At 40.1% G+C, this 15,407-nt stretch overlaps 1 protein-coding gene across 1 annotated transcript in view; it reads right to left on the minus strand.

Moving 5' to 3' along the window:
* Positions 1-15,407, minus strand: part of sv2a (synaptic vesicle glycoprotein 2A) — a 59,337-nt gene that overhangs the window by 26,929 nt on the left and 17,001 nt on the right. Inside the window, exon 2 of the mRNA XM_044359978.1 lies at positions 9,854-10,644. Within this exon, the coding sequence (XP_044215913.1) occupies positions 9,854-10,463 (610 nt within the window). The 5' untranslated portion in view covers positions 10,464-10,644. The remainder of the gene's footprint in view (positions 1-9,853; positions 10,645-15,407) is intronic.

The following is a 15,407-nucleotide window of genomic DNA, read 5'->3' on the forward strand; positions in this document are numbered from 1 at the left end:
GAATAAGCAGTGGCTTCTCTACCGTGTCAAAAAATCACCACCACGTAGCAGACAGGCCGCTAACAGAAACAAACAGCACCTTTGTCGACCCAGTCTTGTGATTTGAGGCGCTAACATGACTCACATCCCGTGCGCTATCCTAGCCAGCCTCTCTCTCTCTGTTTCTGAAGCGTTCTCTCTCCCTCTGCGGTACTGATGATGCTCCCACACACACACGCACCAGTTGCTCGTTTTGAAATCGCTGCCTTATTGACATCCTGTCAACAATCTTTCTCACTCCCTGAGCCTGCAGTGACACGAGTTATTGGTGAGATCACTCTGAATGAATAAGGAGGAAGGAGCACGTGTTCAGTGCTCACTCGTGACATCTTTGTCTGTTGGTACGACTTTGTCAGTTTCCTGGATCTAAGATAGGAATTTTACATCATATTATATATTATTTTTATGAACAGGCAAATTGAACTCAGTGTGTCCAGCATGAAGATGTGAGGCATGAAGATCAGCTTTGTCAAATACTCCATCCTGATTGGACGCTACTTGACTACAGATGTCAAGTCAATTTTGCTGATTTTAGATCTATTTTATTGACAACATCTTGTGCCAATGAGACATCACTACCTCATTACCACAGACGAATGCATGGCTAATCAATTGGCAAAACAATCTCAACTCGAGGTCCACTTGCTCCGGAGCTTTCAACCATATCTCAATTAAGTTGCAATTGTTCTGTCAACTGATGACATGTCCTGTCAAGTGCTAAAAAATAATGGAAAGTTTGAACATCTACAGTTTCCATGACAACTGAGTAAACTCCTTCTGCTGATTGAAATGGTTGAACACATTCGACACAGTGGAAAGATACGGAATAAGTGAATAAGGAGACCAGCGGTTGAGATTGTTTTGTCAACTTCTGTTTCCAAGATCAAGAATGAACTGTCAATCTGAAAGCTAAACAGAACTTTTAGTTTAATCTGTAAGCGTTTATTGTTTGACTGATGGTTAGAAGCTGATTGTTATTTGATGTTATTGTAGGTTTACTACTAAGAAGGCAAATTTTAGGGCAGGTGAATGTGCTTTACTTTATAAAAAGTGAGACAATGTACTCCAATCTGCCGTATTCTGCATGCCTCTGTTTAATTTGTTATAATGACCAGCTTGCTGTACATTATTTACCTGAAAGCGCCAACAATTGTGATGTTGTGTTTCCACACAGTGGTAATCGCAGCACAAGAGCTGAAGCCCACACAGGCTTAAACAGAGCCGTTGGATCAGCTCAGATAATCCATCAATCCACGTCTTAACAAGCTAACTGCTGGGATGATGAAGTTGGACGCCGGATAGTGTTAGCTAGAATTAAAATGCTGAGGGAGAAAAAGCAAAGGCCAAAGATGGATGTTCTTGACTGATAAGAATATGAAGAGGGGTGTCCTTTTCTTTTAGATGAAAGACCTTTTAAGGCATTTGTAAAAGTGTGTGTGTGACTCATTCCCTCTTTCCGTCCTCTGTCTGTCTGTCTGTGTAAACACTGCAGTGCTGAATTGGGGAAGAAGGTGACTTTCACTCCCTTTTTTGATTGATTGTAGGAGATTATTTGTGTGCATGTGTTGGTTTCCATGATGCATGTGTGTGGGCATGTGTGTGTGTGTGTGTGTTTCTTAGCTGTGTTTTCCCACATCTTCTATGTGTGTTTTTTGTCAATATTCATGAGTGAGTATGAGTTCACATGAGTGAGTCCTCCTATTTTCCTGTATGTGCACTTTGTGTGAGTGTGTGTGTGTGTGTGTGTGAGTGTGTGTGTGCGCACCCTGACAGGGCAGAAAGACAGCTGTGAGACACTTCTCCTGACGATACATTTTGAGGTGGCAACAACGAGCCAGTGAGGATGACTGGGCTCAATAGCCTTCGCCGCAATGCAGCAACACCGAGGACAGACAGATAGACAGATAGACAATCACAGTTTCCAGGTTGACCATAAGTATCACTACTTAAGCTGCAGGCTGGAAATCTGACTGCTGTACTGACCTGTCAACCTTTCAGTATCACTATCTCTCCCTCTCTGTCTCACCTTCAGCTGGCTCAGGCCCGTCGATCTGTGTGACGAGCTACAATGCATTAGCAGCTGCATTTGGCTCAAAGATAAACTGTGTGCCAATTCATCTCTATTTATCCGAGGGGCAAAATAATTGATTATGAGTCTAAGTACAAAGCCTGAGTGAAAGCCAAATCTTGCAGCCATCAATATTCAAAGGTATAGCAGTTTGTGACTTTGCAATCTGGCCACTAAATAACAGCAATTAGGATAATTACACAGAGATTAAGTGATGAATGCCTGAGTTTACCCTTTTTTAATTGCAGCAGTTTGACTGAAACTCAAGAAGTTTTGGGGTTTTTTTTAAAGTAAAGACACAAGTGTACACATTTGCACTGAAAAGTATATTTTTCACAGATGTCGTTAACAGGCACATAATGGACCCTCTTGAGTACATAATTGTACTTAATGATTCACCATAAAGGTACAAAACAGTGTCTGATCTGTGACCTCTGTGGAACAAATCTGCACCGATTCAGTCTGAACAAAAGGTAGAATTACTTAAATACTGTATTTTCATATCAACAACGGATCACATGACTACTCGTACGCGAAAGATGACACCCGAATTATCACCCAGTTCTGAACTTCCCCTCAGTTCTACAGAGCTTTACAGTATCTTTCAGCTCATTGTTTCACAGCTCAGTTTACTTTCACCACCATCATCAGTGTAATTTTCAGCCGCAGCAGGCAGCTGTTTTCTGAGAAAAAGCTCTGAAAAAACACTGTATGCTACCTGCACCAGCACCAAACAGCAGACAGACAAAGTTAAAAACTAGCTGGTGAACATAAGCTGGTGAGGGATCCTTGTACTGTTTTCTTTTTTCATCTGACGACACCTTCTTGACACCAAATGTGGGAGTTATCAAAAAGAAGGGCTGCAATGGCAAATTTACTGCAAACTAAGTTGGGGAGAAAAGGGGGGGCATGCCCAAACAAAAGTAGCACAATGATTTGTCTGATGTGAAATGCCTTTTAGTGTACATTTTTGTACATTGGTAAGTATTATAGGTATTGTATATCAAAATAGACTTACAAAAAGAGTACTGTAACAGTAATGAAAGACCAAAGGCTCATTTTAATATACAAATGTGAAGTGAGATCATTACATTTTCTCTGTGACTCTCTGTGTGCTTTTGGACAGACATGTTCTTTTGTTATTGTTGAGAGGCTCCACTGGCCTTCTCCATCCTGTTTCATGCCCAAGAAGATATATATATTCTGGGTCCTGGAGTAAAAAGGACATGTTAAGGGGTTAAATGCAACATATGGCTTGGGGCTCTTCCCTTTCTGTGCCTTTGGGAGATGTGGCTCTTATCTAACATACATGCGCATGTAAATGTATACCTCGTGGTTCTTTGCCATTGGCTGTAATCCATAAGTTTGTATGATTTGACCAATCACAGATCATTTCTTTGTTCCTTCTGCAACTATAAAAGATTATGTTTGCTTTTTGCTCGCTGAGCAACTGATGCAAATCTTTGTGTGTTCTGTCTCCTTATTGTACATAATATTTTTAATCTTCAACCTAATGTTTTGTGTATTATTTCATATGTGTCTTCAGCGTTTTCAGACAATTTCCACGACAGTACCTACACTAGTATAGGGTGCAGCCACAAGCTTTTGTAATCCAAAAATCTGCTGCTTCCATCTGAGTGTACCTGGCATTTGCATTTGTCTGTTTTCAGTGTAATGAAAATAGCAACAAAGGACTTCAAAGGCCATAACAAGGTTTGAGTGTGACACATATTCTGCCAACAGTGAGCCTGCTCTCATCAGCTTTTTTGTATGTTAAATCATCAGCAGTAGTAAGCTGCCAAAAATTTCTTCATGTTATATTTCTTTGGCAATTTCACACAGATTTTCTTCCTGCTGGAGCTTAGTTACAATGTTGTTTCTATTGCAATGCTTTTCTGGCTTTTGATATGAGATGTTTTCATAAGGCTGTAAGGCTTTTAATTGCCCATCACTATCAATTTTAGTTTCATATTTATTCACTGTGACTTCCAATTAATTAAAACGCCTAACAGTAAGGTGTAGGGAATATGCAATATCACAGAACAGCTAGAATTTTTTTCCACTATTATGACGCACTGTAAAAGGTTTTTTTTTTTTTTCCAGATAGAGCTGAGACAAAATGTATGGTACAGAGAAAGAGAGATGAGAAAGAGTGAAAGGACAAGAGAGAGGAGAAGCACAAGGACCCAGACAGCTGAGCACCTCTGCACTTTGGAGAGGAAGTGGGGGGAAGGGAGGATGGAGAAAGAGGAAGAGAACGAGCAAAAAAAAAAAAAGAGAAAGGGGAGGGGGGGGGGGGGGGGTGGCAAGTCTGCACTGTGACAGAGCTCCCAAAGGCTTCAGGGTAGTGTATGTGTGTGTGTGGTTGAACATGTAAAGATGTGTGCGCCACTGCAGGCTTGTGTGTACGTGTACATGGGTGAGGGATGGGGCAGGGCAGGGGGCCACTATTAATAGCCGGTTTTCCCCTTCCCGCTAGAGCGCACAGGGCTTTTTGAATGAGCCGGGGGCTGAGGCTCTCCAGCACTGGAGGAAAATGCAAGCTCTCATCAGTTGACTTAGCCAGTCAGCCATCACACTCCTTACTGCTTAGCACTGAGAGCTGAAAAAAACAAATGATGTACGCGCTCTACAGCAACGATCTAAACCTGTGACAATGAGTGCTGCAATGATGCAGCAGCTGATAAACACACCTCCAAAGGCTGGAAATAACATACATACAGTATAGCTCTGTTTGGCACAAGGACAGAAACATCATCACGCTCGATCCACCTTCAGTGTTGGAACATTTTTAAAGACTCCATGTCGTTTGTGCTTCTAATTTTAAAGTAAGAAATATTACTATTTCTTCGTAGTTCTTGTTTATGTGGTATTTAATGCATCTATTATAAGGGTGCTTATTGGTAGCATGGAGTGTAGATCTAGGAATGTATTTTAGTGACAAGTTTTATTAATGTGTTACAGTCTATAAGAGTATCAGCTTATCCCCAAAAAAGAAAATTAAATGAAAAGGAAAATGTGCAGTTGATTATTTTTTTAGATTTTCTCCAAATTATGGCAGCATTATTTTAAAAGTCCTGTTCAAACACGCAGGAAATTAAAAAAAAATGTAATAATAATAATAGGGCCCTTTAAGTCACAGCTATATGTTTGACATTTCTATCAAAACACTAAATTAAACCATCTGTCGCCTGATAGCTTGTATATTTATTCTAGATGTTAGCTGAATACTGTTATGCAAGCTTAATTCCTTTCTGACGCACTCATTTCCATCTAAAATAATGTGTACTAAATTTTTGTTGCTAAAAATAGTCCATTATATCTATCAGGCTGCAATATCCAACCTGGTTTTCCTACAGTTTCCTCTGCCAGCATCTCCCACAAGAGGCAATAAATCAAACAGACACTGACATCCATTCTGTCTCTCCTTGTCCTTGATCTCAGTTCTTGAGTCCATGTTCATCAAAAGTCCAAAGAGACATTATGATACAGCCTCAGGAAAAAAAAACAGTGCAATAGATCTCTCAAAAAAAAACAGGCTAATGGGGGTGTAGCCACAATGATTAGAAGAGGCCATACAAGCGGTAAAGGTTACAGCTTCAAACTTCTAAAGGGTATATCTTAGAGAGGTATGGCTGAAAATATCAAGATAACTTTTATGCAGTGGGAGGCATAAATACCAGATATTTCTTCCCTTCATCTGTAAAATTGTCCCAGCAGGAAGAGTGCACTAAAGGCAACTGGCTCAACAGTGTGAAATCTACTTGACATTAAAAGTACTTGTGCTTATCCAGCACTTGTCCAGTGCTTCCAGTGTGGCAGAGCTGCTGTACGTAACAAACCCCAGTTTCTTCTTACCATTATGACAAACCAACTACGCTGCAGATTCAAGCTCTGCAGCTTCACAACAAGGGCAAATCAATGACAACCACTCTGTGCTTCTCTGCTACCCTGTGAAAGTGTTTCCTCTGGCTCAACATGCAAAAACACTGCATCAGGAACATCACTGCTGTCATTTGAAAGCCTTATTCTTTCATAATTTTAAATATTTGTGTTGCTGGAAACATGAATATGTGATTCATGATATGCACTTACAACACGTCTGACAATGTCAAAAATGCAAAGGGTTCATGTCAGAATTGCAGAGATGATGAGTTTTTGTGTGTGGCGGCGTTTTGTCAAACTAGCAGTGACATGTTTCTGCCTCTGAATTATTCTCTCTGAATAAAAATTGTTTCCTGCTGTAAGAGGGTTAATATTGTACAGACGATTACTGCTCACACATGCAGACGCTCGCTGTCGCACACTGCATATACAGTACATATAAATGCACATACACACATGATATCAGTCCACCACAGTGCGTCAGGTTAACTGGCACTATGACAGCAGAGGAAGCTCTATTTGGACCGTGATGAGAAGGAGAGTGGTGGTGGGGGGTTGAGGGAGAGGACACTAGGAATCATGGGATGCAGAGCAGACTGAGCAAAGGAGGCTCTCTAGGATGAGTCAGGCGTGTTGCGTAACCGGGAAAAGGGAAGAGAATCAGGGACACTCGCATCTCCCTACTGGCTCCCCCCTGGCATGACACAAACCCAGCCAGAGAGAAAGGAGGGAGGGAGAAATGTGGTGAGTAATTAAGTATTTTTATTCAAGTACTGAGTACAAACATGAGGTAGTTGTACTATACTTGAGTGTTTCTATTTTCTACTACAACTAACTATTCTTTTTACTATAAATTCATCAGTCAATTATTTTCTCAATTAATCAATAAGTCATTTGATCTATAAAATGTCAAGAAAAATTGTTAAAAATGTCGATCACTGTCCACAACCCAAAAATTCAGTTTATTATCATGGACAACGTATGAAATCAGAAAATATTCATATTTAAGAAGCTGGAACAGGAGATTTTTTGCATTTTTTCTCAAAAAACAATGATTAATAGAATATCAAACAGTTGATTTTCTGTCAATCGACCACTACATTTCAGGGAGGGATATTGTACTTTATATTCCACCATTTATGTGGCAGCTGCAGTTACCTTGAAGATTTTAATTTTAAATAGTAAAAATTAGAGAAAAATACACTGCTCAGCCTGTATCAGACCTAGCTGAGGTGCTGGAGCTAAAAAAAATCATAAAACTGAATGCTACCTGTTAATGCCTTGAAGAAGGTCTCTGACCAAAAGCTCGCTGATTAAAAAGATTCCTGCGCAGGTTTAAGTGTGTGGATGCTTTTTTTCCTTCATTTAAAAAAAAGTAATAGAAGCTCATACAAAGTCAATAACACAATGTTTTCTTTCTATCCTCCCTTCATGTCTTCATTCCTTCCCTTACTGCCTTTTTCCTACTTTCTTAATGTTTGTCTACTTTTCATCCTTATTTTCTTCCTGCAACCTTTCCTTCTTTCGTTACTTTATCTTTTTTCCAAAATGTCCGTCCTTTTCTTAGTTCTTTCTGTCCTTATTTCTTTCCCTCCCTTTCTTTTCTTCCTTTATTCCTTTTCTATGTCCTTCATTCCTCATATCTAGCCATAAGTTTGTTTCATTTCCTTTCTGAAAATATGAAAATCCCCCAAATTAAAGATACAACATTTTCACCCAGATAGTGAAAATAAACTCTATACTTTTTCACAATGAGTGCTTTTGGATGATTTTCTTTTTTACATTTTACAGCTAATACTTATTTTTTTACTTAAATAAAAATCTGAATGGACTTTTACTTATAATTTAGTATTTCTCCACAGTGTTATTGTTGCTCTTGCTGCTGCTTTTACTGTCTTCGTTACCACTGTAATGGACACAAACACTGTCACACACACACATACTGCACACATGCAACTTATGGACATTTGAGCAGACCAACATACATCAGCATGCAACCACACACAGGCTGTCAGCACTGCAATCCATACCTTGTCCTGTGTACGGACCATGGTGAAAATCACACAATCCAGTACCCAATTAAAAGAATGGATGCCCGCCAAATGTAACTGTGTGCCTGTGTGTATTCCTGTTTTCTTGCAAGGTTGCGTATGTTGTTGTATGTTGTTACTGGAACAGCTCCAAATAATCAGACAGGAAACTGGAATGAACTGCTTCACTGACTCACTCATAGTTGTGACAGTCGTATTAGAGCTGAAAAAGAACATACTGTTCTTGATCAGGAAAACTTCTTTTTCAAAGTTTAGAAAAAAATCTAAATCAAAACCTTGTAAAATCTGCAAATACAAACTGTGACCTCTTGAAAAAAGAATCAATCTGAATTGATCTGGCAGAGAATAGTTAAGGTCGCATAGAGGCCACAGTTAGGTAAGTGTTATTCAACAATATTTCTTCAGCCAGAGCAAGTATTGAATCCATTATGTTCATTTATAAATGGTACATACAGTCAATACTCAGCCATCCTCCATCTGCAGGGTAACAATGTACATCAGCATGGCAGCAGCACAGTCAAAATCCTGTCAGTGCACTGGAAATTATGTAATTAGCACTCATTTCATTCATCAGAATTAAATAATGCAACTGAACTGAATCTATGTCAAGCTATGGTAGAGTTTATGTCACTAATATTTGGATTCATTTAGGTCAACAGTTCATTTATCTACTTCTATTTTTTAAGTTTGAATCAGTATTTTAGTGCAGCTAAACTAAATGTGTACCTGAATCAATATAATTTATCAGTATTTTGGATTTAGCTATATATAAAACCTGAGTAAAGTGATATTTACAGATTTATCTATTTGTATTAAGGAGGCATTTCATAATTATATTTCACTTTGTGAGACATATTTCCTACATTTTCCAAAATTGCTTCCAACAAGCTGCAGTGAGTGGGTGTGAACTTTGCATGCTGTAAATGTAGCATGCATTTTTCTTGTTTTACATAAATTTTTGTCATTTATTTTGCACTTGCAAGCTCTAATGATGCTGCACAGAAATATCTTTATATTTCATCAGCGGGAATAAAACAAATTCTTAGCTCTTTGTGTATTGTATCTCTATATGGAAGTATATCTGGCAGACTTGAAAAATATACCCTCAGGATAACTCTGACCCTTGTTCACGGTGTCCTTGCTGGGCAGCCAATGACAGATGACGAGGCAGGTTTGGACTCTGATTGGACATTAGCCCTCAGGACAGGAAATGATCATGAGTTCTTTACAGCATACAAACACACACACAGACACAGTGGCACACATGCATAAACTATGAGGAGGCAAACAAGAGGTAGACAAATGGATTACATGAGCATTTATCAAAAAACTGTCTAAAATCACCTTCACACACATACACACACACATAGTCTACAGCTGAACTGAAGCAGAGAACATTGTGTTTATAATGGCTGAGGGTTCGATTTAACATTCCACTGCCGTTCAGAAGCTGCACGGGCAGTTGAATCTTAAATAGCTGTAGTTCCTCTGCCAACCAGGCTGTAGAAAAGCAATTACTGAGGGATCAGCTGCGAAGGTAACGGCTAAGATAAGACAGAGATAAAATGTGAAGCTGTGGCGTAAACTCCCACAGGAGTCATAGAGACGAAAATAAACAGAGAAAGGGCAAAGAAGATGGTGGTCAAAAACATACAAGACTGTGTTGGTACTGGGGAGTTTTCATGTGTGTAATCCTTCCTCCCATGAGTTCATAATTGTTTTATAAAGGTTTTCCCACTTTGAATAAATACAAAGAAGTGTCTATTTTTGTTCTGTTTGGAAGCAAGAGAGTGATATCTGGAAATCTTACCCAGCATTCCCTTGTTGGGCTCAGATAGACACATGTCCTTCTCTGCACTAGGCAGCACGAAGCCGACCACAAAGATCTCCACACCGTCCGCCATCAACGCCAGCCCCAGAACGAAGTACAGCGTCCACTGGAACTTCCCATGGCCACACTCCTGAAGGATGGTCTCGTACTGCTGGGCCAGCTCCTCCTGGTCTTTCCGCCTCTCACCTTCGTAGGCTGACAGATCCCTGAACTGCTGTGCCTGGGCGGCCGTCACCCCATCCATGCTGCCATCCTTGCCTGAGTCGGCCCTGGGGATGCCTTGGTACTCGCCTTCGTAGATCTCATCGTCCTCATCGTGTCCCTCGGTGGAGTCACTGTGACCTTCGTCATCATTGGCCCGGCTGTCATTGCGATAATATCCGCCGTCGTTACCTGGTACACCGGCGTAGTCATCTTCATCATCTTCCTCCTCAAAGCGCTTATAGGAGCGCTTGGTGTACTCGTCGGTCATTTTGTCCATGCCTCGCCCCACCTTCTTGCCAACCTGCTTCTTGGCCACTTTGGCAATGTCCTTGGCGCCGCGGATGAAATCTGAGCGGCTGTCTCTGTAGCGTCCATCGTCGTCCATTTTTGGATGTGGAGGTGGTGATCAGTTGCTGCTAGGAACGGGAGGTATCAGGAGCGGCCCAAGTACATGAGTGTGCAATGTGGATATCTGTTGGCTGATGAATTCAGCACCGCGGACAGCTCCCTGCTCCACTGCACTGCTGCTGTTGGGGTTTGGCCAGCGTGCACTCAGATACCAAATCCTGTGGAAAAGCAAAGAAAAGGGTTTGTATTAGCATGATTTATCACACTGGCAGTGTAGTGCCTTTGAGGAGGAAACAACAATTGTAAGCACGTTTTTAAACTGTCTAGATCAGAGCCAATTAATACTGAAGCACAAAGAACCATTGGCATTCACTTTGCGTTGGCATTTGCAGGACCCATTATCTGGCTCAGCACTAATGCTGAAAAAAAGGAACATGACAGCTTTAAGGAGCTGACATCTGAGTCTAGGAACTCAGTGACCTATATTGACTGAACAGCAGTTATCTCATAGCTCTCCTAAGTCCAGTACAAATCACAGTGTGGCATTTACAGTGGCGCACCATAGAACCAACATATAAACGACCATGCTGCGACACAGACGTCTCTCATTAACAAGCAGAGCGGCAATATGGGCCTTTATAGGTCAGTGTGTAGAGAAGGTACTGCCACTGCTGCTAAGGTTACATTCAAATTCACACTTAGGCCACTAGTGATTACAATCTGTAAACTCAAACTAATGTTAAAACCAGACATTTGTTGCTGCAGAACGTGTTACATGTTACTTCATGTTGATCTGATGTGAAATTTAGGAGATAATCATTACATAAGAAAGACAAAAAACTTGGTATTTTTTAAAAGATCTGTCCAAATCAATGAAACAATCACCACACTAACTAACTAAGAAGAAGTCTTGTTGGTCTATCGTTTAAAATATCTACTTTCCTATTGAATTGATTGCCATTTCAACACTTTTTATTTCACCATCACACCTTCCACTCTTCCATCCTGTGTCATTCTCTCTTCCTCCTGCTCTCTTTCAAACCCTCTTTCATCACTACTTTTTATTCATGTCTCCATTGCCTTCCCTTTCATCATATTTACTAAGAGAAGAGAAGAGAAGAGAAGAGAAGAGAAGAGAAGAGAAGAGAAGAGAAGAGAAGAGAAGAGAAGAGAAGAGAAGAGAAGAGAAGAGAAGAGAAGAGAGGAGAGGAGAGGAGAGGAGAGGAGAAGAGACAGAAGAAGACGAAGCACAAAAAATTGTGAGTCTATCAGCAGGCCACCCTGCCTTTTTTCCTCGACACTTCTGTCACTGTAATGCTGCCCTTGTTTCTCTTACTGAAAGAGACATGCTGCACCGAGGAAAAGGCTGTGAGCAATACAAATGGGCAAAAACAAACTCAGCAGGGAAAGGATCGTTAGTATCTGTGTTTCAGTGAGCATTTGAAAATCTATATTCATATTATACTTTTATACATAAAGCATGTATATGTGAATAAACCAGTTTAGATTAGCAACCCTCTCCTTGATACTCTCCAAACACCAATTGCAGTGTTTTCACCTTAAAGGAATATGTTTATATTTTGAAAAATACATTTAGTTGCTGTCTCAGCGAGAGTTAGATAAGAAGATTAGTAGCACTCTCTGTCTGTCTGTGAAGTATGAAGCAACAGCCAGAAGACAATTAGCTTAGCTTAGCATAAAGACTGAAAGCAAGGGGAAACTGATAGCCTAGCTCTGTCTCACTAATAACACATTGTATCTCATTTGTTCAATCCATACATAAAGAGAAATGTAAGAGCAGCAACTTGTGGTTTCATGGGGGTTTGTCTGCTTGAACTATTTCTTGGCAAAGTTAATCAGATAGTCAGATATGAGAGTGGCACTTTTGGTTTCAGAAAGAAAGTAAATAAAGTATTTCAAAAAATGTCAAACTAATCCTTTAAAAATCAACATAAAATATACGTCTACACTGAGTATTAACAAAATCTTAGTGTGGCTGGCTAACATATTTTTTGTTTAAATATGTTTTTCTACAAAACCCTTTTTTATTTACCAAAAGAAGCCAAACTTCTCAAATATTTAATGTTCCCTTAACACAAGCAGCTGCACAAGAACTTTGTTTCGGGAAATACAGTGATTTAAATTAGGACTTAATCTGATAAGAGAGTCTGACTGTGCATTTGATGCAAACTTTTGGTCAAGTTTGTAGCCAAAGAGCATTAAGCTTTAACACCCAGCCCAATACCCTTGTGTCTTGGTTCCTAACGATGATAAATCTGAGGGGTCAACAGAATAAAGAAAAAAACTGTTGGAGGAAAATGTGTTATTTTTTCTTACTTTTCTCCAATGTTTGCTTTTTCTTTGTAAAATGCTAGACACACTCACCTACAGTATTCACAAAGGCCATAACCTGTGATCACGGGTCACAAGGTCTTCCATTTCAAGGGGTCACGAACAAAGAAGTTTGGGAAAAACAAACCCTGGTCTATTGAAGCCGTAACCCCTGCCTGATATGTGCAATGTCTCTAAGATGAAAGATTGTTTATGGCTTGTCTGCAACAATAACACATCACCAGCATGTATGTGCTGTGCTCTGGAGACAAAGCAAAGATGATGTGCCCCTGGAGAGGAAGTCTTTGGGGATCGACTGCAGCTGTAGCCAACACTGAAGTCATTCTAGTAGCTTCCAACAGTCTCTTTAAAGAGCGCAGTTGCAGCAGCAACTCAGCATGAGGAAGAGAGAGAAAATGTTCAGCCTGAGGGAGCTGACAGTAACGAACAACACGACCACAAACATTGAATTTACTGCAGAATACTCATGTCAGACAGATTGTCCAACCCTGTCTATAAGGTGCTGTATTTTGTTACTTACTTGGTACATAAGTTTTCATACTCTGTCATACAGTTTACCTATTTATACTACAAAACGCCATTACATTTCCCTCCTGGAAAACAACACTATTCAATCAGTGAAGCTTTACATAACAGTTTATCTGAGAAACTCAGAGCCTCCTTGCAATAAGCAATATAAAATCAAACTGCAGACAGTACAGACAGATGAAACAACAGCCCCTCCCTCCACTCTATGGTGCATAAAACCTGCAATTCCACAGCTTTTAAAGTAAAATGTGTGGCAATGCAGAGTTTAAAATATTCCTATTCTCTGCTGCCTGCAGTAATAACAAGGGCAAAGAAGGTTCTGCAGGAGCAAGGCAGGCCAGCATCCAGTTCTTCTGAGTCATCCACTGATAACTGTTTAACAACTACACTTCAAACAACGTCAATTAACAACTGCAGTGCGCCATCCTCCCTCCCTATGTTCCTCTTTCCTTTTTCTTTTTTCTTTTTCTGCTTATTTTACATTCTACTAGTATCTAATAGTCCTTCAGTCTGAAGTATATAGGGTTCAATATTGCCTTTTATGTTGTCATATTGTGAGTATAAGAGGCACACATACCTTGTTTCCCTCTGAAATATAATGAGAGATGATCACTTTATCATACTGTATGTTCCAGAAGTAAGAAAACTTCATTCAAAATCCCACTTTGTAGTAAAAAAATGTAACAAAGCTACCCAACAGAACGTGATGTTGTTAACTCCATATGTTTCAACAAGGATGGTAATCTCTTGAAAACAACCTAATGCCATATGACTGTTGCAGCTTTTAAGAAACAGCATTTCCCATGAGCCTTAGACCATTGCAGGTTAAACGTTGGCAACCCCACTGGCAAGTCGAGGGCTCCCAGTTAGTTCAGACATGTCTGTAAGCAGGACAAAGAGGACCAAACAGTGTAGACCATATATACTCAATAGACGGACTCCGGTCCGGATCCGGACTGAATAACAATTTAATCAGGACAAGGAACAAAATTTCACTGCAACCTGACCCGGACCGACAGTTTCAACAATAGAGTGGAGAACTCACACCGCAGCAGACTCAGTAATGAACACTTACACCAGTGTCTCCGCTTAAGTTGACAAACTTGGTGTCACTTCTCCTGTTACTGTAATAGATATGCTGTTCATGTACACAGTTGTGGAGATTTGTACTGAAATATTATTTAATGCACCCTTACTGGATTTTTGATGCAGTGGATATTTGCTCAGTGGACCTCTTGAACTTGAATAGCCCTGGTGCAGATTTTTTAGACAGCAAAGATTATAGATAAAAAGTTGAAAAAATGATGCCAGGAGATTGTGTTGGTGCATTTTATGGATGTGGCTGAAACCAAATTACAATGGCACGAGTATCTGCACTGGTAAATTTTCATATGAGCTGTAGTTTTTTGGATGTTCACAAAACAATTGGACAAACTGGATGCCAATTTGTCCTAGAATATGGAAAGTAACCCCCAGGAATGTGTTTATTTTTTTCAGAAAGGCAGATGAAAGAAATGCTGAATCACAGATCACACTGAGTTACATAAACTAGTGGAAAAGACTCTCTATTAAATCGGAATTTACTCTATTAAATCTTGGCATTTACAAGCAGTTGTCTCAATGTCTAGGAAGTAATCAGACTGCACTGACAGTGCAGTGATCAATAAATCAATGAGCCATGTGATTAATATCAGGCACAATGGGGGGTTGTATTAAATTACACTGGATAACTGCTGATAAACTACAAATTAACCTCAGTGACACTATTATTGTTGTCGTTCCTATTCATTAAAATGTGTTTAACTTGTTAGTACAAGTGTAACAAGTCCTCAATGATTTTATTACAGCAAAAAAAAACACCAGCAGATGTAACCAGAAAAGAGGAGGGAAGGATAGCCGGCAGTGGGAAGGCAGGAGGGAGGGAATGTTTGAAAGCTTCTTGTGTTGCCTCAGGGGTGCTGAACAGACACAGACTACTGCCAAGCCAACATCACATGACCCACAGGTCTGCTGGGACAACTGAGTTTCTAAGAACACGCTTGCTGAAAGCCAGCTGAAAGTAAAACCCAAGAAATAGGGGGAAGGCCTCGTTAGTGTTTCC

This window comes from Thunnus albacares, chromosome 8 (assembly GCF_914725855.1).
Source record: "Thunnus albacares chromosome 8, fThuAlb1.1, whole genome shotgun sequence".
Classification (NCBI taxonomy): Eukaryota; Metazoa; Chordata; class Actinopteri; order Scombriformes; family Scombridae; genus Thunnus; species Thunnus albacares.